The sequence below is a fragment of the Cicer arietinum genome, chromosome 5 (assembly GCF_000331145.2).
Source record: "Cicer arietinum cultivar CDC Frontier isolate Library 1 chromosome 5, Cicar.CDCFrontier_v2.0, whole genome shotgun sequence".
NCBI lineage: Eukaryota > Viridiplantae > Streptophyta > Magnoliopsida > Fabales > Fabaceae > Cicer > Cicer arietinum.
The window spans coordinates 77072094-77092195 of NC_021164.2; the positions used below are offsets into that span (position 1 = coordinate 77072094).

The following is a 20102-nucleotide window of genomic DNA, read 5'->3' on the forward strand; positions in this document are numbered from 1 at the left end:
AAAAATATTCTTCGTACCCCTCCAATAGTCATCTTACACCCACTCTCAATCAACTAAACGCATGAAATCCCAATTCTACCCCTAACAGTTTTTAATTATTTATTGAGAGTACAAGGTTATTAACTTGTATACCAAAAAATTGAATTTATTTTTTGTATTAAAAAATTGTAAAAGTTAGATTTAATTTTTTTTTAAACATTGATATTTTAAAAAAAATGTTTTCAAAAATCTCAAATTTTGTTTTTCTTAAAATATAATATTCAATGACTAATCATAAACTTTAATAACTTATCTTTTTTATTATCGGTCCATTAATTTTATCAGATAAAAAGTGTGTTCGTAAACTTATCAATCAACATAATTTTTTTTATTCAATTAATTTAAATTTTAAAATAAACGAAATTAAATCTAATAAAATTGCTATGTCGTTTATGACAAGACAAAACTTGACATACTCATAAATAACAATTACTAGAAGTAATTATGATAGAAATTTTAAATGAATTTGTTAGTGCTAATAGTATTTATAAACAGAGTATAAATATCAAACCTGACATGAGACAATAAAATCCTCAAGATGGGCCAAAACGGTGGACTGGTTACTAATCTAATGAACATCATTAATCATGAATTTCAAAAACTATAAATTCACCTCAAAACATATTGGCTCATCTTGTAATCTTACATAATAATATTTTCTCTCCTGATTTTGGAGAAAATTAATTGTGAAGGCCAATTTTTTTTTTATCCACTGTGGTTTTAATTCAGTCCTCCACACAATCTGTGACATCATCCCTTGACATAAAATTGTTCGCAGGTGGGTTGGAATCTTCAGAAGAGTCTCCAAACTCTTCTTTGTACATTTCTTCTATCATTGGTTTCCATAACCGTACTCGAGCATTTATGAACCAATTTGAGACCTGATGCAACAATAAATACACTAACATCAACATCATTTATAACACGATAGCATGTTTTGTTTTTTTAAAATAAATTCTCAATTTAGTATTTGAAGCATTAATATCTTTCTAATTTAATTCCTAAATTACTAAACAAACATCTCTATTAGTTCGATATATTTTATCACATGAATGAATATCATTTATTTTTATAAAAAAAAAAAATATATGTTAAATTATAGTCCTTGAATTAATTGAAATTACAATAAATTATAGTCCTTGAATTAATTGAAATTACAAAAACATCTTAGTGTTTTGTGTTGGTTAGACAAACATACATACATACATAAAAAAATGTGTCTATAATGTTGATATATTTAAGACAACAGTAATAATATTGTCTGACACATAAAAACCAAAATGGTTGTTTAATTGGTCACTCGAGTCCCCTTTGGAAATGCTAGTAGCAACGGCGAAGAATCTCTCGAGAGCGGTTGAGAGCAACGCCATCTTCTATATTTTTTGTATTTTTTTTTACATATATAATAACTATATATTATTAGTTATTTATATATATATAATAATGATAAATTATCAAAATATCTTTTTTTCTTTTTCACTTATATACTTTTTTTTAATTGTAAATTATTTTAATTAATATGTTTATTTTTTAGGAGTGACACGATACTTAAACATAAGAAACTTAATACATTTTTACAAGAAGAAAATTTTCAACAATGAAAATCGTACAATTAATATATTTTATTTGGTTGAATTGTGTGAAGTTCTATTGACGTGTGAAAATTATAAAACTTGTTATAATTAAAATTATAACTTTTACAACTTATCTACTATATATGAATTGTGTAAAACTCTAAATAAAAACCGTATAACTTTTAAAAAAATTAATTAATATTTGTCGCTCCCAACTTCCTCCAATATTTTGGCTAGCACCAGCGTGACCAACTTTCATGTACTCCATGGACTAAACAACATATATCATATACTCCTTCCGATAAAATGGGTTAATTAGATATTAATAGATTTGATTTAAATTTATATCCTTTAACTATACTTTGCTTATATTTGACAAGAGAGGAGAACTTTACAAACAACTAATTACTTTAATGAATTTTATAGATTAAATAGAAGACAGTGATACACAACCAAATCAAGGGTTTATTATAAAAAGAAGGAAAATGAGTAGTTTTTGGATAGGGAATTACTTGATTTTTAGTTAAACCTGTTTGGGAAGCCAGCATTAACTTCTCTGAATCATTAGGATAGCTGCAGGGGAATGAAACATCAAATTAGCTTTTCAGTAAAGTAGAAATTGATAGAAGAACATAGTAAAAAAACAAAAAGAACATAATTTTGATAAGCTTACGGGTGAAGAAAGTGTTCAAAGAGCCAAGCACGAAGAATTGCAACAGAGGTTTCAGGCAACCCTCTAATAGGTCTCCATACTTGCCTTTGGTTTTGAATAACTCCAAGTTGTTGAAGAGACATTCTATTCTGTCTACTATCTCTCTCAAATAAGCTAAGTTGAGATAATCCATTATTGATTTTAGGTAAATCTTGAAACAGTTTTCTTTTCTCAACATTTATTTGTGACATTATTGCATCTCTTAAGCTACAAAAATGTCTAGACATAGCTTGAAGTGCCAAAGCAGTGTAACATTTTGCAGCTCCTAGACCTGCTATCATTTCAAAAGATGACACTACTTCTTCCATTTGATGGTAGTATTTCTCATATCTACTCTCAACCTGAAAATACATTAAACACAACAAAACCAAACACATCAATTTCAAATCCAAACACCACACAGACACCAAACACAACACCACTCAAACGTGCAAAAAATGTGAGCCATGATTATCTATGAATTATTGACACAGATGCTAAACACGACACCACTGAAACATTGACACCAATAGTAACAATTTTAATCAAATGTAACTATATGTATCAATGTCTTGTCACACATATTAGACTCTAAACACAACTTCAATTTGAAGTGTTGGCATTACATAAATAACAATAACATCATCAAAGTGTGAGTAACCCAAAGAGCTTAATTAGTAAATCAAGAAGAGAAGACCAACCTCATCCAACAAAGCAATCAACTTTGCAATTTTGATTTGATGTTCATGTTTATCAGCCAATAAATGTCCATTATTCCTCAACTCAGCTTTAAGCTCTGAGGACAGTGTCCTGGCACCTGTTCTACTCCCATGAAACAACTTCTCAGCATACTTTTCGTTCATTCTATCAATCACATTTCCACCAACATCAACAAGATCTTCAAGAAGTGACTGTACAGGTTTGAGGTATCTAGAGTTTCCAATAATAGCAGCAAAAGACTCAGGTCCATAAGAAGTGGAAGGAGAACGGTTGTTCAATATTGAGTTGTTGTTATTAGAAGAAGATGGAAAATTTCCACCACTGAAAAAATAGTCACTTGTTAAATTCTCAACAGGTTGATGATTACAAGTTTCATCCCTTGTTGTCTCTTGTGGTTGTGACATGAAGTAACTTGGGTTGATGAGAGCTTGATTTAAGGAACGGTGTCTGTTGTATTCATCAACAAACATGTGAGAGTTTAATGAAAGGGATAGGCCTTGTTGCTGGTGATTGTTCTCGTTTGCTGCGCCTAAAAGATCCATCAAATGTCTTGTGTGGCTCATTTCAGATTCAGAACCTTGCACTAGGTTCACTGTTCTTGATATTATTCTGTCTCCAATTGATTCAATGTTAGGATATGTTAGTGTTTCGTGAGGATATGCTGCATTGTTGTTGTTTCTCAAAGAAGAAGAACCATAACAACTTATTAGCTCTTGGTGGTTCTCAAATTGATTTTGATGGGTCATTGAGTTTGACATAATAATGGTAGAGAAAGTTATTTGGATTTTGGATAAGTATATATATATCTATGATGAGTCCTTTTTTGTGTGTATGTGTGTGTGATGTGTCTAACTTTAATAATTGGAAAATTGATGAGGCGTGTGAGATGTGAATCTCACCACAACAGTGAAAGAAGAGAGAAAAGGATAAGTATGAAGGGGAATGGAATCAACACTGTGTTTTTTACGTACTGAAGAAACTATTTGAGCAAAAAGCTATATATTCTGAAGACATGACTTGATAATAAATAATAGACATAAACACAGAAAGTGGTGAATCCGTACAACATTGATGTTGAGCAGTGGATAATCAGTAGTCACAATCAACTTCCAAGTTTCATGTTTGGTGGGAGAAGGAGAATAGAGCAGCTAACAAAATTTGATCACTCAAAACCAAACTTGGAGGATACTACTTACTACATACTAATGTATATTTATTACTTAGGATTTGTGATTTAATTTCAGAGAAAAATATCTGTGAAGAGCATGTATCAAATTTTGGGGTTTCAAATATGTGTAAGCAACTTGAAAAACAGGACAAACAGATTGCAGAACTGTTTTTTACCTATTAACTCAAACTACTTATATTCACAGAGTTAAGATGCAAACAAATTGTTTAGAAAGAAAAAAAAAAACATAAAAACTCCTATTTTTTTATTAAGTTAAAAATTAGTAGCTTTAAAAGAGTTACTGAAGTGGTATTATAAAAAGAGTCCAGTTAACACATTTGCTAAAAAAAAAAAAAGAAATTGTGTATAGAAAATAGTATTTTTAAAAGTACAAATTTCAATATATTTTTATTTTTCGTTCTTTTGAGACACTTGTTAATATTTGTTTTGTAGAAATATTTTTTTAAAGAAACAACCATTTTTATTACCCAAAAACTCTAGTAATTTTTTTAGTAGCATAGAACTAACTGCAATGGCTAGTAAAGCGAGGCCCAAAGCAACTTGAATCATCTCATCCAGAAAGTAAATAGATTTATAAGTAAAAAATTAATCAAAGCTAAACAATTAATTCATCCCAAGGCAAGACAATAACAGGTTTTCCATAATGATAAAAAGCAAGCTCGTACTTAAGCATGGTTGCAATTACATAGATAATCCACTAGTAGATAAGTGCAAATTAATCAAAATTTTAATAAAGATCGAACACATTTTTTGAAATGATTTAGTTATATTTTATATATAAGATAATGACTTGATCAAAATAAAAATAAATATATTTATTAAATTTAATTTGTCAAACTAACATTAATAAATTATTATTTTAAAACATAAAGACAACAAAATTATTAATTCATATTTTTAAAAACTATTGTCGATCTTCGTTAATAATTTAAATAATTTTTAAACATTAACTTAATGTGAATAATACCTTAAAATTTATCTTAAAAAATTGCATTAGAAAAGTATCGCAATTTTGAAAAGAAAATGGTATTAATAATTTTAATTAATAGTATATCCAGAAATTGGAAGGGTAGAAATTAAAGGCAGTGTGGAAGTGGACCTGAGGGCAGCCACAGCACGTTTATAGCCCTTGGCCCTTGCAGTTTCAAGTTTCAACAATGATGCAAAAAAGGCTTTGATATAGTAAAAAATAATAACACTAGTAATTAAATTGAATGAATATAACAATACAAGTAGTTTTCTTTTCTTCCCTATATACTATATATCTATATCTCTACTAATCTATATAATCTATATAATCTATGTATCTACCCTCAGACCTATGAGTCTGTCTATGTCGACGCAGTTGTTAAAGAAGGCAATTTAATTGGCTAAGTTTGAAAACATAGAAAATGACAGAAAAATAAAATGGTCCCCAATTTTGCTGACTATAAAGCATCAATTTGGTCCCTGCAGTTATATTTTTTTGGGAGACTCAAAAACAAAAGAAAACCACCTTCGATGATGGTATATTAATGGGGGGAGCCCTCCCTCCATAGGGTTAAAGTGAAACTCATTGTATTGTGCAAAATGAAAAGAGAAAGAAAAAAGTGGGCTATCTTTTACATTTACACACTCTCACTTCTAGGATTGTCAGCTTGTGATCGAATATTTTTTTACTTTAATTTTTTCACCTTACCTATTCTATTGTATTGTTGGCATGCATAGCCATAGGGATGTTGAAAGGACACTGATTATCACAATTTAGCATCAAATTAAAAGCAATAATAATATTATTACCATAAACTCTAAAATAAAATAAACTAGAACGGTGTTAGTGTTGGTGTTGCCCCCAGGCCCCCCAACACATTGAGTCTAATACTGATTTTGGGGATCGTTATTTGGTCCCTTTGGACAATGATTGCCATTTTTTTGTTCCTTTGGACTCCACCTCTTGTCACTATCTCCTTCCGTAACCTTGCCCTGTTAAAAGCCAGGCGCATACCTTCATCAAATCAATTCATTTCTAATTTTGTTACTTAATATACAAATTACTTATTACTCATCCAAATTGTAGGAACCGATTAGGTTACTTCGATTTCTAAAAGATTTGGGCTCGACTAACTTATTAGGAGTTTCATGTGACTCCCCTTGTAGAAAAAATTTATGAGATTAGAGAAAATTCTTGTGTTCAATAAATTTCCGGGTCATGCTTTGCAATTATAGCATGATTATAAAAATTGTAAGAATCAATCTAAACGTTTTCTTTTTGTCTTAAATAATAAAATAAAAAATTAAATCGATATAAATGAATATATTTAATCTAAAATTTTGAATGAATAAAATATTTTTTATTAATATAATTTCATCTTATATATGATATAAGAGGGAGTTGAACTAAATAGAATAATTTTTATTATTATAACTATATGTTATATTTGATATAAGACGGAGTAGTTTTTTCCTCTTCAAATTGGTAAATACATTTAATGTCAATCAATATATTTCACTTCTTTTTAAATTGAACATCTGATCGTTACATATTGATCCAAGATCATCATATTTGAGACTAATTTCAGTAAGAAATTTAGGTCTATTAATGACTAATTTATCAATAGTTAATTTATGCATAATTTTAATTACTTATAAAAATTATTTTTTTTTTAAAATAATCTTAATGACATTGATGTATGATCAATGTAAAAGAGCCATATATTGATCATATGTTTGAAGCTTTTGCATTCACTGTAAATTTTTAATTTTAAAACTTTATTGTTTAATTCATTTTTATATAAATGTATTTAAATATAAATTGCATTATTTTTAATCGAAATCAATTCATTTATTATAAAATTTGTCAATTTAAGAATTCTTTTTAATGATATTTTATAATTTCAAAGTTGTATTGTTAATTTACAAAACTAAAACATTATTTTGACATATATTTATAATTTAATAACTAATTTATCTATTTACTCTTTCTGATTTATAAAATACTACATTATTAATGCAACCATGCTTATAAAACCTGTTTCAACTTTCATTAATTTGAATCCTGTTTTACTATTATTGTTTTACCATGAGAGAAAAAAAAATTCCTAAAATAACTAAAATTAAGAGAAAGTTACCATTTATTTCTAGCAAGAAAATGCATAACTACCTATTAGCCAAGGAGGTTAATTACTGACCAAGGTGTGCATATGGACCACACGACATGTCATAAATAAATTTACTACAGAAGAGCCAGTACATTCACATCGTACTTGTTACCTTTTATTTTCATACAATTTCTTATTCAACATTAATGCACAAGATATGTTCCTTATATCCTTTTACAAAAAATTGCCTGCAGATACAACCAATGATCTGTAATATTATTACACAAGTAAATGAATATCTTCTAAAACATATATACCTATCTGTATATTTTTTGTACGTTTATGATTTACATCACTTTATTAACAAAATGGGGGCAACGCGAATGAATTAAAAAAAAAAAAATAGCATATGCTTTTCTTTCTCTTTTCAGCTTTATGTTGGTACACCTTTCCAGAGATGAGAATAAGATACCCTTTTAAAAAAAATTATATCATAAAAAAATAAAATGTATATCTTTTGCTAGATTTAATTTCATACGACAAACTCATGCAACAGATGAGTATTGCCAAACCTGTGTTGTTGCTTTCCAGAATCTGTAAAATGATAATCTAGTAAATCAGAGTCTGAAGAAGAAGCCAATGTCTGATTATGATTATTATGTCTTTTTTGTATGGCATCATCGGATATAGCTAATACATCGCTTTCACAGTTCCTCAACTCCAATGCAAGAGAAACGTGGTGGTGGCCACCCACAGAAGAAAAGTTACCCAACTCTGATAATTCATATGTGGCAGAATCAGAAGCTATTTGTGTGCCACCACTACTTGAATAAAAGCCATTTTTCGCGCTCAACCTTTGATTACCCTGCATTCTTTTCTCTCCATATTGTTCTGTAGTGCAAGAGGTTTGTTCTGACTTCAACCCATGAAATTGTCCAGCTTGGATATTAGTATTATTATCACTTGTAATTACATTGTTTTCATGTGACTCTTCTGATTTATTATTATTATCAAACTCTTGAACGCAATCTCTTTTAGAATCACTAAACTCTTCTTTGTATATTTCCTCAACCATTGGTTTCCAAAGACGTACACGTGCATTGATGAACCAATTTGCCACCTGATGTATCATACCATATGATATTAATGATGTCTCAATAAATAAAGAAACTTCGTTGTCAGTTATTTAAGTTAGATAATAATGCTGTATAGTTTAGAAAGAAAAAAATAATTAATTCATTATAATTGTACCTGATTTCTGGTTAAACCAGTTTGCCTAGCTAGCATAATTTTCTCTGAATCCTTAGGATAACTGGTATCGATCATCAAATGAAAGAGGAATTGTATTAAAACAAACATTAATATAAATTATTATGAAAGTAGAGTAATAAGACACAGTTGCATTAATTGAAAAAATGAGTACAGGACTAAGTGTCTGTTTGAATTGGTTTATTTACTCATATAAGCATTTAAAATAGTTTATGAAAACAACTTATAATTTATATATAATTAATTACATGATACAATGATAAGTACTTATAAGTATTTTATTAAATTGTTTCTCCAAACAGAGGGTAGAGGGAAAAGTAAGACATACGGATTAAGAAAATGCTCAAAGAGCCAAGCGCGAAGTATTGAAACAGAGTTTTCGGGAAGTCCTCTCTGAGGCCTCCAAGCTTGTCGCATAACACCAAGATGTTGAAGTGCCTTTTGTTGTCTAAGATGTTGATCAACATACCGGAGACGAGGTATTCCTTCTTGTTCCCCAAGGTTCCTTTGAATCACTTGAATTTGGCTGCTGATAGCATCGCGCAAGCAGCGAAAATGGCGTGAAATTGTTCGCAGTGCAAGTGAAGTATATGGTTCTGCTGCTCCACACCCAGCAACCATATCTAAAGATGATACCACTGTCTGCATATGATGACAGTACTGTCTGTATCTTTTATCTACCTACAACCAGCACAAAGAAAGGATTATGGATTCAGCATTTAGCCAACACCAACATTGTCGTAACTAACAATGTTTTCAACATGCAGTTCAAACACTAGAGCACATACAAATGTAGACATAGATATAGGCATACAGCGTAAACTGAAACTCGGGTTCAACCATGCTTCTGCCATGATTTTACAGAAGCTATAAAACCAAGCCTCTGCTTGGTTTTGGAAAATTTTGCAATGATTTTGAGTAAAAAAATCACCTTGCAACCAAACGGACTCATAATATATCTGTATAGTAATATTATACCTTCATAATTAATCAACTTTCATATTAGTTGAAACAGAAAATATTACGTGAAAACTAATAAACTTTCTATCAATATCAATCGTTTAATGAGTGGCTTTTCTGGTGGTACACTTTCACAATCTGATGTGACAGTTAACCTTTTGGAATCAATTCATTGCTGTTTAGGCAATTGGAATCTCTTCAAATCATGAAAGTAAGTACACCAGAGCTCTTTCAAATAGTGTAAAAGAACATATGCTTTTTAAATTTTTTTAACATAAATGCACTTTCACAGAAAAGAGTAACAGTCAGTAATAAAACAGGTTACTATCAAAAAAAAATTTGTTTGATATGATGTTATATGTTATTCAACTTATACAAGGTAAATGGTTACTTGACTAAACCAACTGCATGTTTAAAATTTCAGTGAGTTCGAATAAATCATATTGTGATTTTGTTGAAGTTTAAGATATAGTTTTTGCCGAAATCACATTAACGATTCTAGCAAATTTCACCAATCTAAAACATTCACTATGACAATGCAATAAAAGAAAACATGAAATCCAATCAAATAATATGGGTTGAAAGGTTTACCTCATCCAACATGGACAAAAGCTTAGTCTTCTTATCCAACAAATTCTGCCGTTCAGCTGGGGATAATTCACAACAAGAATTGGAATTATCACCATTAGGACCTGAAGACATTTGCATAGAATGACTGGTTTCTTTTCCATCAGCATCTTTAGAGTTATCTAATCCAATGTCACTGGTTTTTTCTTGTTTTTCCATTCCATGCTGCTTCAAAGCCTTTCTTACATTAACTATCTCATCAAGTAACTCCTGTGTAGCCTTAAGATATTGTGAGTTTAGAAAAATATTAGAAAAACCTTGTGATCCCTGAAAGCATTGATCTGAGGGGTGAAGAGTGCGAAAACCTTCCCTTTTGGTAATTTCATGATGAAAGGTTGGCATACATTCAGCACTTTCCAACTCCTTATGCATGTTGTCATCATCATCTCTGGATAAAGTAGTACTAGTTCCATTTAAGTTTGGAAGACAAGCATTCATTAACGTCACAAAACCAGTGTCGTGATACTGATATTGAAATGGAGAAACAGATGCGGTAGAAGGCAACAGTGTCCCTAGACTAAGAGATAAACCATGACACTGATGTATATTTTGGTCACTATCTACATGAGAGTTGCAAGCATTGGAATGTTCATCAATGGATTGCATAGTTGTGATGGCTTCATTTTGTTCTCCTAATGATTCATTGTAGCAGTTATGAGGTAATAGAGGAGTCACGGTGTACATATCTGCATAGGATCCTGAAGAGAATGCTTGGTTGGGATACATTGCAAGTTACAAAATTGGAACAAGAACTGGTTTCTTCACAACTATGAAATCAGCTTGATATCTCTTTCAATTCTTAGGATTGGAAAATAATTGGCAATGATGAGCTCAATGTGTAGCATTTCCTCTGATATTCTGTTTCATGGTAACAATGATTTTCAATTTAAAAAAAAAAAACTCATCAATAAATTTTCTCTTTTGTTGCTTAAAAGAAAATCAAAAGCTCATCATTATTATTATTGAATAAAATATACAGTTTTTGGAGGTGGGGGAGATAAGATAAAACATAAAAAGAAATTAGTGTATAGTATTAGCATATGTCTGACTCAAAAATATGCATAGCATATAATAGGAATGCAATTTCAATTCAATCTCTTAAGCATAACATTTATCTAAGAAGCTAAAGAATCAGCAAGTGTCATAAGCGAGTTGTGCGCTGTTTGGTTCTCTTTTATTCAATCCGGTTTGAAACTAGATTGTGATGAGAAAGTGGTGGCAATTTGACAAACAACAAGAAGGCTAGAAAACCATCAAATTCCACTTGTCCAAACACACAATCATGAGAAATTGAGAACAAATAAAAAGATGGCTCAAACAGGGAAGAACTAATCAATCAAGAACAGAACAAATAATCATGAAGAAAAAAATCAAACACTCTTTAAAGTACCTCACTCATTGCATTGGTTCTAAAAATTATAATCACTTTTTCCATTCACTATACACACAGTAATTAACCTTCACAGCATTCTAATTTTCCGCTTTTCAGTTATCAAATTCAAACACCACTATGACATCACTCATACTTTACTACAAGGAGATTATCTTAGTACTACCATATCATCATCGCAACCTTCTTTAAAAAAGAAAAGGAAACAAATATCAATGAAAACACATCATAAATCAAATATCAATGAACATAAAAAATAAAAAAAATAAAAAAGATTAAAAGAAGAAAGAAATACCCAAGAGGCGAAGCGAAAGGCAGAGACAGTTTAGAGCAATAAAAAATTCAGAAATGGAGTTAGAAGAAGCCAAGACAAATGCCAATCCCAACAGATATATATTTTTTTGCATTTCAAACAAAAGACCGACCACCTTATCATTGGAAGAACGGTACCAACCAACCAATCAAATAATAATAATTATTAAATTAAAAAATATATTTATTATTATTAACTCGTTTACTTGGCAACACCAACTACTACATTTTTTATTACTAATATTTAAAAATATTGGTGAAAAGGAAAAAATAATTAGTAAAATTGAGCGCCAATGATTATCGAGTTTGTCACGTGTGACAAATGGGTAATGAAAAATAGCGGGGCGTGTGGAAAGAAGAAGAGAAGAGAGAAGGTGGTTGTTATGTTAAGTTGTGTTGCTTGAAATTAAGGGTTCAAAGCGTAACCACCAGTTGGTGGAGCTGTCTGTAACTTGTAACCGTTCCTTGTTAAACACAAACCTATAGTTTAAGCATTAAGAATTATTAATTATTTAATTAATGGATACAAAATGAGGTTGGGTGGATTCGCTATTAGGAGTAGGTGAAAGTGACAAATTCACGCGTCCGTCCATCCCCCTATGTCCATGCTATGCTTTCTGTCTTTTATCGCAACTGCGACCCACGGATCACTACCTTCTCTTATACAACCACTAGGTTATCTTATTGTTACGTGCTCATCCATATTCTTCATTTTTTATTCTAGTATTGAAATAAACGCTACACTTCTCACTTTTATCTTTGTTAACCTTTCGGTTGTTAAGAGAAGCGGATATTCATCATTTTAAATTGAGTACAAAGGTCAATAAAGTATGATTAATACCTTATTTAAGGTTTGTTTGGTAAAATTTAACTATGATAGCCGATTAGCTAGGTGAGAGTTATAGCTTATGGTTGGTAGCTTACAATTTATAATTGAAAAGTTTGTTTACGACAATAATTTATAGCTGATAGATTGTCAATTAAAATTTAATTATTTTGTAAAATTAACTTTTATAAATATAAAAATAATTAATTAATTTTAAGAAATACAAAATTGATGATCTATTTGAAGTTGAAATATATCTTTAGCGGAAAAACCATACTTTCTTTATATAAAAAGGGAAATAAAAAACAAGTTAAGCTATATGACTACATGGTACAAACTCCCCTAAATATTTATCATGCAAAAGTTTATATTAGCAAAAATATAGTCTAATAGAATCATAGAAAAATCTTCATCGTGACTAATTAAAGTCAAAACGTCTGCAAAGTTTGTTTTACAATAAATGTGATGTGCTTCAATAAATCTAACATAGGAGGTGGATAATAGACATGACATCGATAAGAAGAGGTTGGAGATGATAAATGAGAGTAAATCGATTATAAATTATAGTGACAACATGAACATAATTGATTTTAAGAATGATATGAGTAAGACTCTATGTTTGTCGTTGTTCCAATGTTTGTTTCACCAATGAATTAGTTACAATTCTCCTTTTTATGCCCATATCGCATGCATACTAAGCAAATATGTTGCATTTTAGTTTTGAGATAAATTTCAAAATAAATTTCAGTCAGCGAAGATATTACTGAGTTAAGTTGCGAATTAGATCGTTCTCTTTAAGATATTTCGCGACATTGCCCAAATTATGTAAGGCAGACTATCAACCACGAAGTCCCTAGGATATAACAGTCAAAACAAATTGTATTGTAGTTCTAATGTACCGTAGAAAAACGTTCTATAATTACACTATCAATATGACGCTTAAAGTCACTCTCAATATGGTAGTTAAAGCCACTCGTAATGGGGTACTTTGAACACTCATAAAACGAAAGAATTACGGCACAAAAACCACTCTAAAATGGTATTAGAATCACTTAAAAATTGAAGGGACTACACAAAACCGCTCTAAAATGATAGTGGTATTAGGACCACTTAAAAATCGAAGGACGTAAATAAAGGGAAGAAATGGCTCAAAAGTGTATCGAGCAGAAGAGGGAGAAAAAAAGTTGGAAGTTGCATCCAACTTTGGTGTGTCTTTCACAAAAGTTTGACATTCTTTATATAGTAATGGAAGCAAACCCACATATGTTAAATATTCAATATGGAAGCAAACCCACGTAGTTGAAAACTACTCAATATATGAGAGTTTTCCAATGTAGGACTTCCACAATTTTTAAATTCACATACTAACATACTCTTTATGTTCCAACAAAATCAAATAGAGACCTTCGTATTGGATAAATAACTTGTGCCCTCTAATAGTAAAATGAGTTACAAGAGGTTGTTCCAAAGTTGAATTTGATGCATATTCACACAAAATTTTCATGTAAATGTATACATGTGATATGATCGACATTTAACATAGTTCATAGAGTTGTTCCAATTTGTTGTACGAACATGTCATTGTACGGTTCAAGCGGTAGTTTGGGTATTCTCACCCACACCATAACCTTCTTCCTGACAATGGCACTTTGTAGAAACATATTTCTCCATCGTTGAACGATGAGGTAGTGATTTGCAAGCATCCAAGGATCTTCATATAGAGCGTGCATATAGTCGGCGTCTATTGAAATTATCAAACACCTTGAAATTTTCTCTTTTCCCATTAAAGTTATTATCAATTTTTTTTTCCATGATTGGGACCAATGATCCCATCTGGGGTCTTGCAGTTGGATTTCTATGTCATCCACATAAGGTCAAGTTCCCATTTCTTCCACGTCGATCACATTATTTTTGAGAATGTGATCAATTTTTCTTTCATAGACAATTATTTTCCCTTAAAAAAAAAATAGTTTTTCTTTGTATGTAGGATGATCAAGTTGGAGATCGTCCATCTTTTATTTTTACTACATACGAGAAGATCATATTACTCTTTGCTTATTTCTTGTGTTTTTGTGTGAACCCTAACAGAACTTGTGTGAACCATTTCTACCAATTAATCGTTGTTCTTTATTGTCAACAAAAATTATGTATACTTCTACAAAAACCATTTCATTATAAATCCAAATTTTATTTCTCATTTATAAGAAAACCAAATAAACCATACATTATTGCAAAACAAATTCATTATGAACCCAAATTCTATTTCTCTTTTCTTATGTTGTTGTTGTTTGGGATAAACCAGCGACACAATAATTCGATTTCATGATAGGTGTATATTCCATTTGTCATTTATATCAACAAGTTCATTTATCCTATATTCCTCACTACTCCCAGTAGTCTTATATCCATTTTCTACTTTTTCCCATTTGTTAGCCTTTTTCTCCATGTCAATATCAGCAGGTCCAATGTCATTCTATGAAACATTGGACTCAATGTCTTCAATTATAATTGGTTGTGACAATTGGTGCACAACAAAATATGCATATTTCATGTACTTTTACTATGTCTAGCATCATACTTGTTCCTTTATCATCCTGAAATAAAATAAGATCATTTGGGTGATTTAAGTCATAAAATCATAAACTCTACATATTGTCTTTAAGCCACAATAGTTTGTATGAATAAAATAACCAAATTATCCCCCATGATGTAAAACACGCTTAAATTTACCTCCATCACTTACACCTAATAAAAAAGTGCACAAACATCAATACATAAAGACTACAACTATAAAAAAAATCTAAAATGATATATGCTTCAAGAGAATAAAAAGTAAATGTATTTAAACCACAAAACAGGAAGAAAAAAAAAACCCTAGCACAAATAGAGATCCCAATTAAATAAAACTGACATGGAATAAAACAAATCAATAAAAGTGAAATGGATGAAAACTATAACTGTTGGTACAAAATAAACAACACCTTAAAATAAAAAATTGATGATGTATTTGAAGTTGAAATATATTTTTAGTGGAAAAACCATTCTTTCTTTATATAAAAGGAAAATAAAATACAAGTTAAGCTATGACTACATCGGTACAAACTCTCCAAAATATTTATCAAGTAAAAGTTTAACATTAGTAAAAATACAATCACTACAAGAAAATTGACTTCTAGTGACATACAAAATCAAAAAGTGTAGGTAAAGGTCAATAATACTTTGAGTTACACTATATCTATTGTTTTAAAGGGGCATTTTGCTACACTTTGAGTACTGTCACTACATGTTTTGAGGATTGCCAACAATGGTTGTCACTAAAAACTTGATAAATATAAATAAAGAATCAATCTATTTCTACGGTTTCGTCTGTCACTAAATATTAGATAAATATAAATAAAAAATTGATCTATTCCTACAGTATTTTCTGTTACTAAAACCTATTATTATTTATTAAATTAAATTTATTTAATCTTCCCACTATTTATAATTCTAAATTATTAATATCAATAAATTAAATTTAAATTTTTAATTTATTTTGATTAACTAATGTCATTGAAACATACAATTTATTTTTCAATCTCATAAAATCAGCCCATGCCCCAAGTCCAAAGTGTGCTCCATCACAAAAAAGTGTACTTGCATTGTGGAATGCAACAACACTATTTACCCGTAAGACAAAAATTGATATTTTAAACAACCAACTTTGGTGTGTCTTTCATAAGAGTTTGACATTTTTTTATATAGTGATGGAAGAAAACCACATATGCTAAATATTCAATGTGAAAGCAAACCCACATAGTTGAAAACTACTTTAATATATGAGAGTTTTCCAATGTAGGACTTCCACAATTTTTAAATTTACATACTAACATACTCTCTATGTTACAACAAAATCAAATGGAGACCTTCATATTGGAGAAATAACTTGTGCCTCTTAATAGTAATATGAGTTACAAGAGTTTGTTCCAAGTTGAGTGCGACGCATATTTATACAAAATTTTAATGTAAATGTATACATGTGAGATGGTCGACATTTAACATAATTCCTAGAGTTGTTCCAATTCGTTGTAAGATCATGTCATTGTATGGTTCAAATGATAGTTTGGGTATTCTCACCCACACCATAACCTTCTTTCTGACAATGGCACTTTGTAGAAACATATTTCTCCATTGTTGAACGATGAGGTAGTGATATGCAAGCATCCAAGGACCTTCATAAATAATGTGCATATAGTCGACTTCTATTGAAAAGTAAACAAGAAAGTATCCATCTTCCATATCCACAAGTTTTATCTTGCCGTTTAATGGTCATTGCCTTTGTATGTAATTATCCAACTCCTTGAAATTTGCTCTTTTTCAATTAAAATTATTATCAAAGTTTTTTTCTTCTATGTCATCCACATCAGTCGAGTTTCCATTTCTTCTATGTCGATCACATCATTTTTTAGAATGTGATCAATCTTTCTTTCACAAACAACTATTTTCTGTAAAAAAAAAATGAATAGTTTTTCTTTATATGTAAGAGGATCAAGTTGGAGATCATCCATATTTTATTTTTACTATGTAGTAGAAGATCCTATTCCTTTTTGCTTATTTCTTGTGTTTTTGTGTAAACTCTAGTAGAGCTTGTGTGAACTATTTCTACCAATTAATAGTTGTTCTTTATTGTCAACAATATTATGTATACTTCTACAAAAACCAATTCATTATAAATTCAAATTTTATTTCTCATTTATAAGAAAACCAAATAACCATACATTAATGCAAAACAAATTCATTATGAACTCAAATTCTATTTCTCATTTCTTATGTTGTTGTTGTTGGGGAGAAACCATCGACACAATAATTTAATTTCAATGATAGTTGTAACAGATTTTCACTTTTTGATCAAGCTCTAGTAAACAACGAATCTAGAAATATTATTCTTTAAAGTATTAACCATCATCATTGGGTCTACATTAGGGCTGTTCATGGTTGGTTTTTTTAAAAAACCAAACCATATCTATTTTAAAACCAATATATGGATTTAGATTTATAACCAAATCCATTATTTGGTTTAAAACCGGTTATAAAACCAATTGTAAAATTGGTTATGGTTAAATAACCGGTTTATAATTAAGCAACCGGTTTTGAAAATTTTAATTTTAAAATCGATTTTTTTTTCAAAATCGATTAAAATTTGATTATTTTTTAAAAAAATATTTATTCATAGTTTAAAAATCGGTTATTTAAAAAAATCGATTTTTTTGATAAATTTTTTTAAAAAAATTCTCACCAAATTTTTCGAGAAAAAATTTGATTTTAAATTCTTTTGAGAAAAAAAAAAAGTTCTTTTTATTTATTTTTTTCGGTATTTTTTCGAAAAAAAAAATTTCAAATTTTTTTCAAGACATAAAATCTCAAAATTAACAAAATATTGGTAGTGGATAAAAACCGGTTAAAAACCAAATCCAAATATAAAACATAAGTGGTTATCCAACCGATTTTAAATAAACCGGATTATAATCATATGATTTTAACCGGATATTTAAAATGGATTTGGATCCGGTTTTGGATTTGGACCTCGTAACCGGTTTTTTTGCACAGCCCTAGTCTATATGCAACATAACTAAAAGAAAACCCTACTTTGAGCCAACTTCAACCCTTCCGAAATACTCCAATAGCTCTGCAGTGTAAGCATTGGACTTCCAATCATTCTCTATCCACTTGATTCAAACCTCTACAACCGACATGAGTTGCATCTTTATGAGTTGTATCCACTATTACCCAAATTCTGATAGGGTGATGCCACTCTATCATATCTTCTCCCCAATTATTACCTACGCAAACACATTGGCTTGGGTAGCATGCTTACAATACTGCAATAGCTTGGCAATGTATGCGTAGTCCATAATGGTCTAACAAAATCTTCAACGTGATACTCCTTATTCCTGTACATCCACAACCAGTGACAAGCAGTTGTGCAATACTCCCAATCTTATTTCACAACTCTTTCACACTGCTTTCTCATGTTCATGTTGACCCTATCTTCCATACTAGCATTAAAAATTGATGTCTCACATTCAACTCTATAACTCACTTTTCTTGTAATTTATCACATTTACTACCTATGACTTTGTTGACTTTGTGAACTTCAACGATATCCGTATCACCATTGTCATTGATTTTAGTTTGATCAACAATTATCTCTTCGTTATCAAAATTATCTACACCGTACATATATTTTCTTTTGAGTCATCAAAATGAATTATTAAGGCATTGTCATCGCTTTCATCAACTTCCTCCAAAGTGGATGTATCCCACTTGTCATTTATACCCGCAACAAGTTCATTTATCATATATCCTTCACTACTCCCAACAATCTTATATCACTTTACAAATACATTTTCTACTTATCCCATTGTTAGCCCTTTTTCTATGTGACAATATCAGCAGGTCCAATGTCATTTATTGCAACATTAGACTCAATATCTTCGATTATAATTGGTTGTCATATTGGGTGCACAACAAAAGATGCATATTCCATGTACTTTTGCTATGTCTTGCATCATACTTGTTCCTTTTATCATCCTAAAATAAAATAAGATTATTTTGGTGATTTAAGTCATAATCTACATGTTGTCACTAAGCCACAATAGTTTTGTATGAATAAAATAACCAAATCCTCCTCCATGATGTAAAACACGCTCAAATTTGCCCTCCATTAGTTACACCTAATTAATAATAAAAAATGCCCAAACATCAATACATAAAGACCACTACTATAAAAAAAATCTAAAAAGATATATCCTACAAGAGAATAAGAAGTAAACGTATTTAAACCGCAAAACAAGAAGAAAAAAACCCTAGCACAAAAAGGGACCATATTAAGTAAAACTGACATGAAATAAATCAAATCAATAAAAGTGAAATTGAAGAAAACCATAACTTTTGATACAAAATTAAGCATAAAAAACAAAATCCTAACACAAAATTGGGCCAAAATAAAAACCCCCAAGGCATAAAAGAAAATAATATAAAAAATACAAATCAGTAATATGAAAGATAAACGAACTTGGCATCAACGATCTCTTCCTCTTCTGCTGCTATCACTTATATCGTTCTTTGTCATTGACTTTTCTAGTTCGTTTGCCACCGATTTTCGCAATCAAATGACATATGCTAATCAAAAGTCCAAAATGACAAGTAGAGGTGACAAAGTAATCCAATTATCTATTATCCATCCAAATTATAAATTCATCCAATTCATTCACTATAAAATAAAAAAATATTAATTGATTGAATCCAATTCATCCATTTAAAAATATGGTTGGATCTAATGCATCCATTAAAAAATAAATATGATGAATCTAATCCATCCCACCTTTTTTTTAAACCCAATGGATGACGTAGATAATTTATGCTGTTATTTTTATGTTGTTATTAGTT

At 30.0% G+C, this 20102-nt stretch overlaps 2 protein-coding genes across 2 annotated transcripts; both read right to left on the reverse strand.

Moving 5' to 3' along the window:
• Positions 1–540: 540 nt before the first annotated feature.
• LOC101491993 (BEL1-like homeodomain protein 11) lies at positions 541–4297 on the reverse strand. The gene is made up of 4 exons (XM_004500922.4): positions 3006–4297; positions 2287–2666; positions 2126–2186; positions 541–920 (listed from the first exon to the last, which is right to left on the reverse strand). The coding sequence occupies exons 1-4, from the start codon at positions 3780–3782 to the stop codon at positions 765–767; spliced, it is 1374 nt and encodes a 457-aa protein (XP_004500979.1). The 5' UTR covers positions 3783–4297; the 3' UTR covers positions 541–764.
• A 3211-nt stretch (positions 4298–7508) lies between these two features.
• On the reverse strand, positions 7509–12311 carry LOC101491682 (BEL1-like homeodomain protein 3). Its single transcript, XM_004500921.4, has 5 exons — positions 11832–12311; positions 10111–11004; positions 8888–9240; positions 8542–8602; positions 7509–8410 (listed from the first exon to the last, which is right to left on the reverse strand). The coding sequence occupies exons 2-5, from the start codon at positions 10870–10872 to the stop codon at positions 7823–7825; spliced, it is 1764 nt and encodes a 587-aa protein (XP_004500978.1). The 5' UTR covers positions 10873–11004; positions 11832–12311; the 3' UTR covers positions 7509–7822.
• Positions 12312–20102: the final 7791 nt, after the last annotated feature.

What these genes read in the sequence shown, in the direction of transcription:
- LOC101491682 (XM_004500921.4), bottom strand. Translation starts at nt 10,872, where the DNA reads ATGTATCCCAACCAAGCATTCTCTTCAGGATCCTATGCAGATATGTAC. An exon ending in TTTTGTCCATGTTGGATGAG is followed by an intron (nt 9,241 to 10,110) that starts GTAAACCTTTCA and finishes TGCTGGTTGTAG; the next exon opens with GTAGATAAAAGATACAGACA. An exon ending in CTGGTTTAACCAGAAATCAG is followed by an intron (nt 8,411 to 8,541) that starts GTACAATTATAA and finishes ATGATACATCAG; the next exon opens with GTGGCAAATTGGTTCATCAA.
- LOC101491993 (XM_004500922.4), bottom strand. Translation starts at nt 3,782, where the DNA reads ATGTCAAACTCAATGACCCATCAAAATCAATTTGAGAACCACCAAGAG. An exon ending in TTTGAACACTTTCTTCACCC is followed by an intron (nt 2,187 to 2,286) that starts GTAAGCTTATCA and finishes ATTCCCCTGCAG; the next exon opens with CTATCCTAATGATTCAGAGA. An exon ending in CAGGTTTAACTAAAAATCAA is followed by an intron (nt 921 to 2,125) that starts GTAATTCCCTAT and finishes TTGTTGCATCAG; the next exon opens with GTCTCAAATTGGTTCATAAA.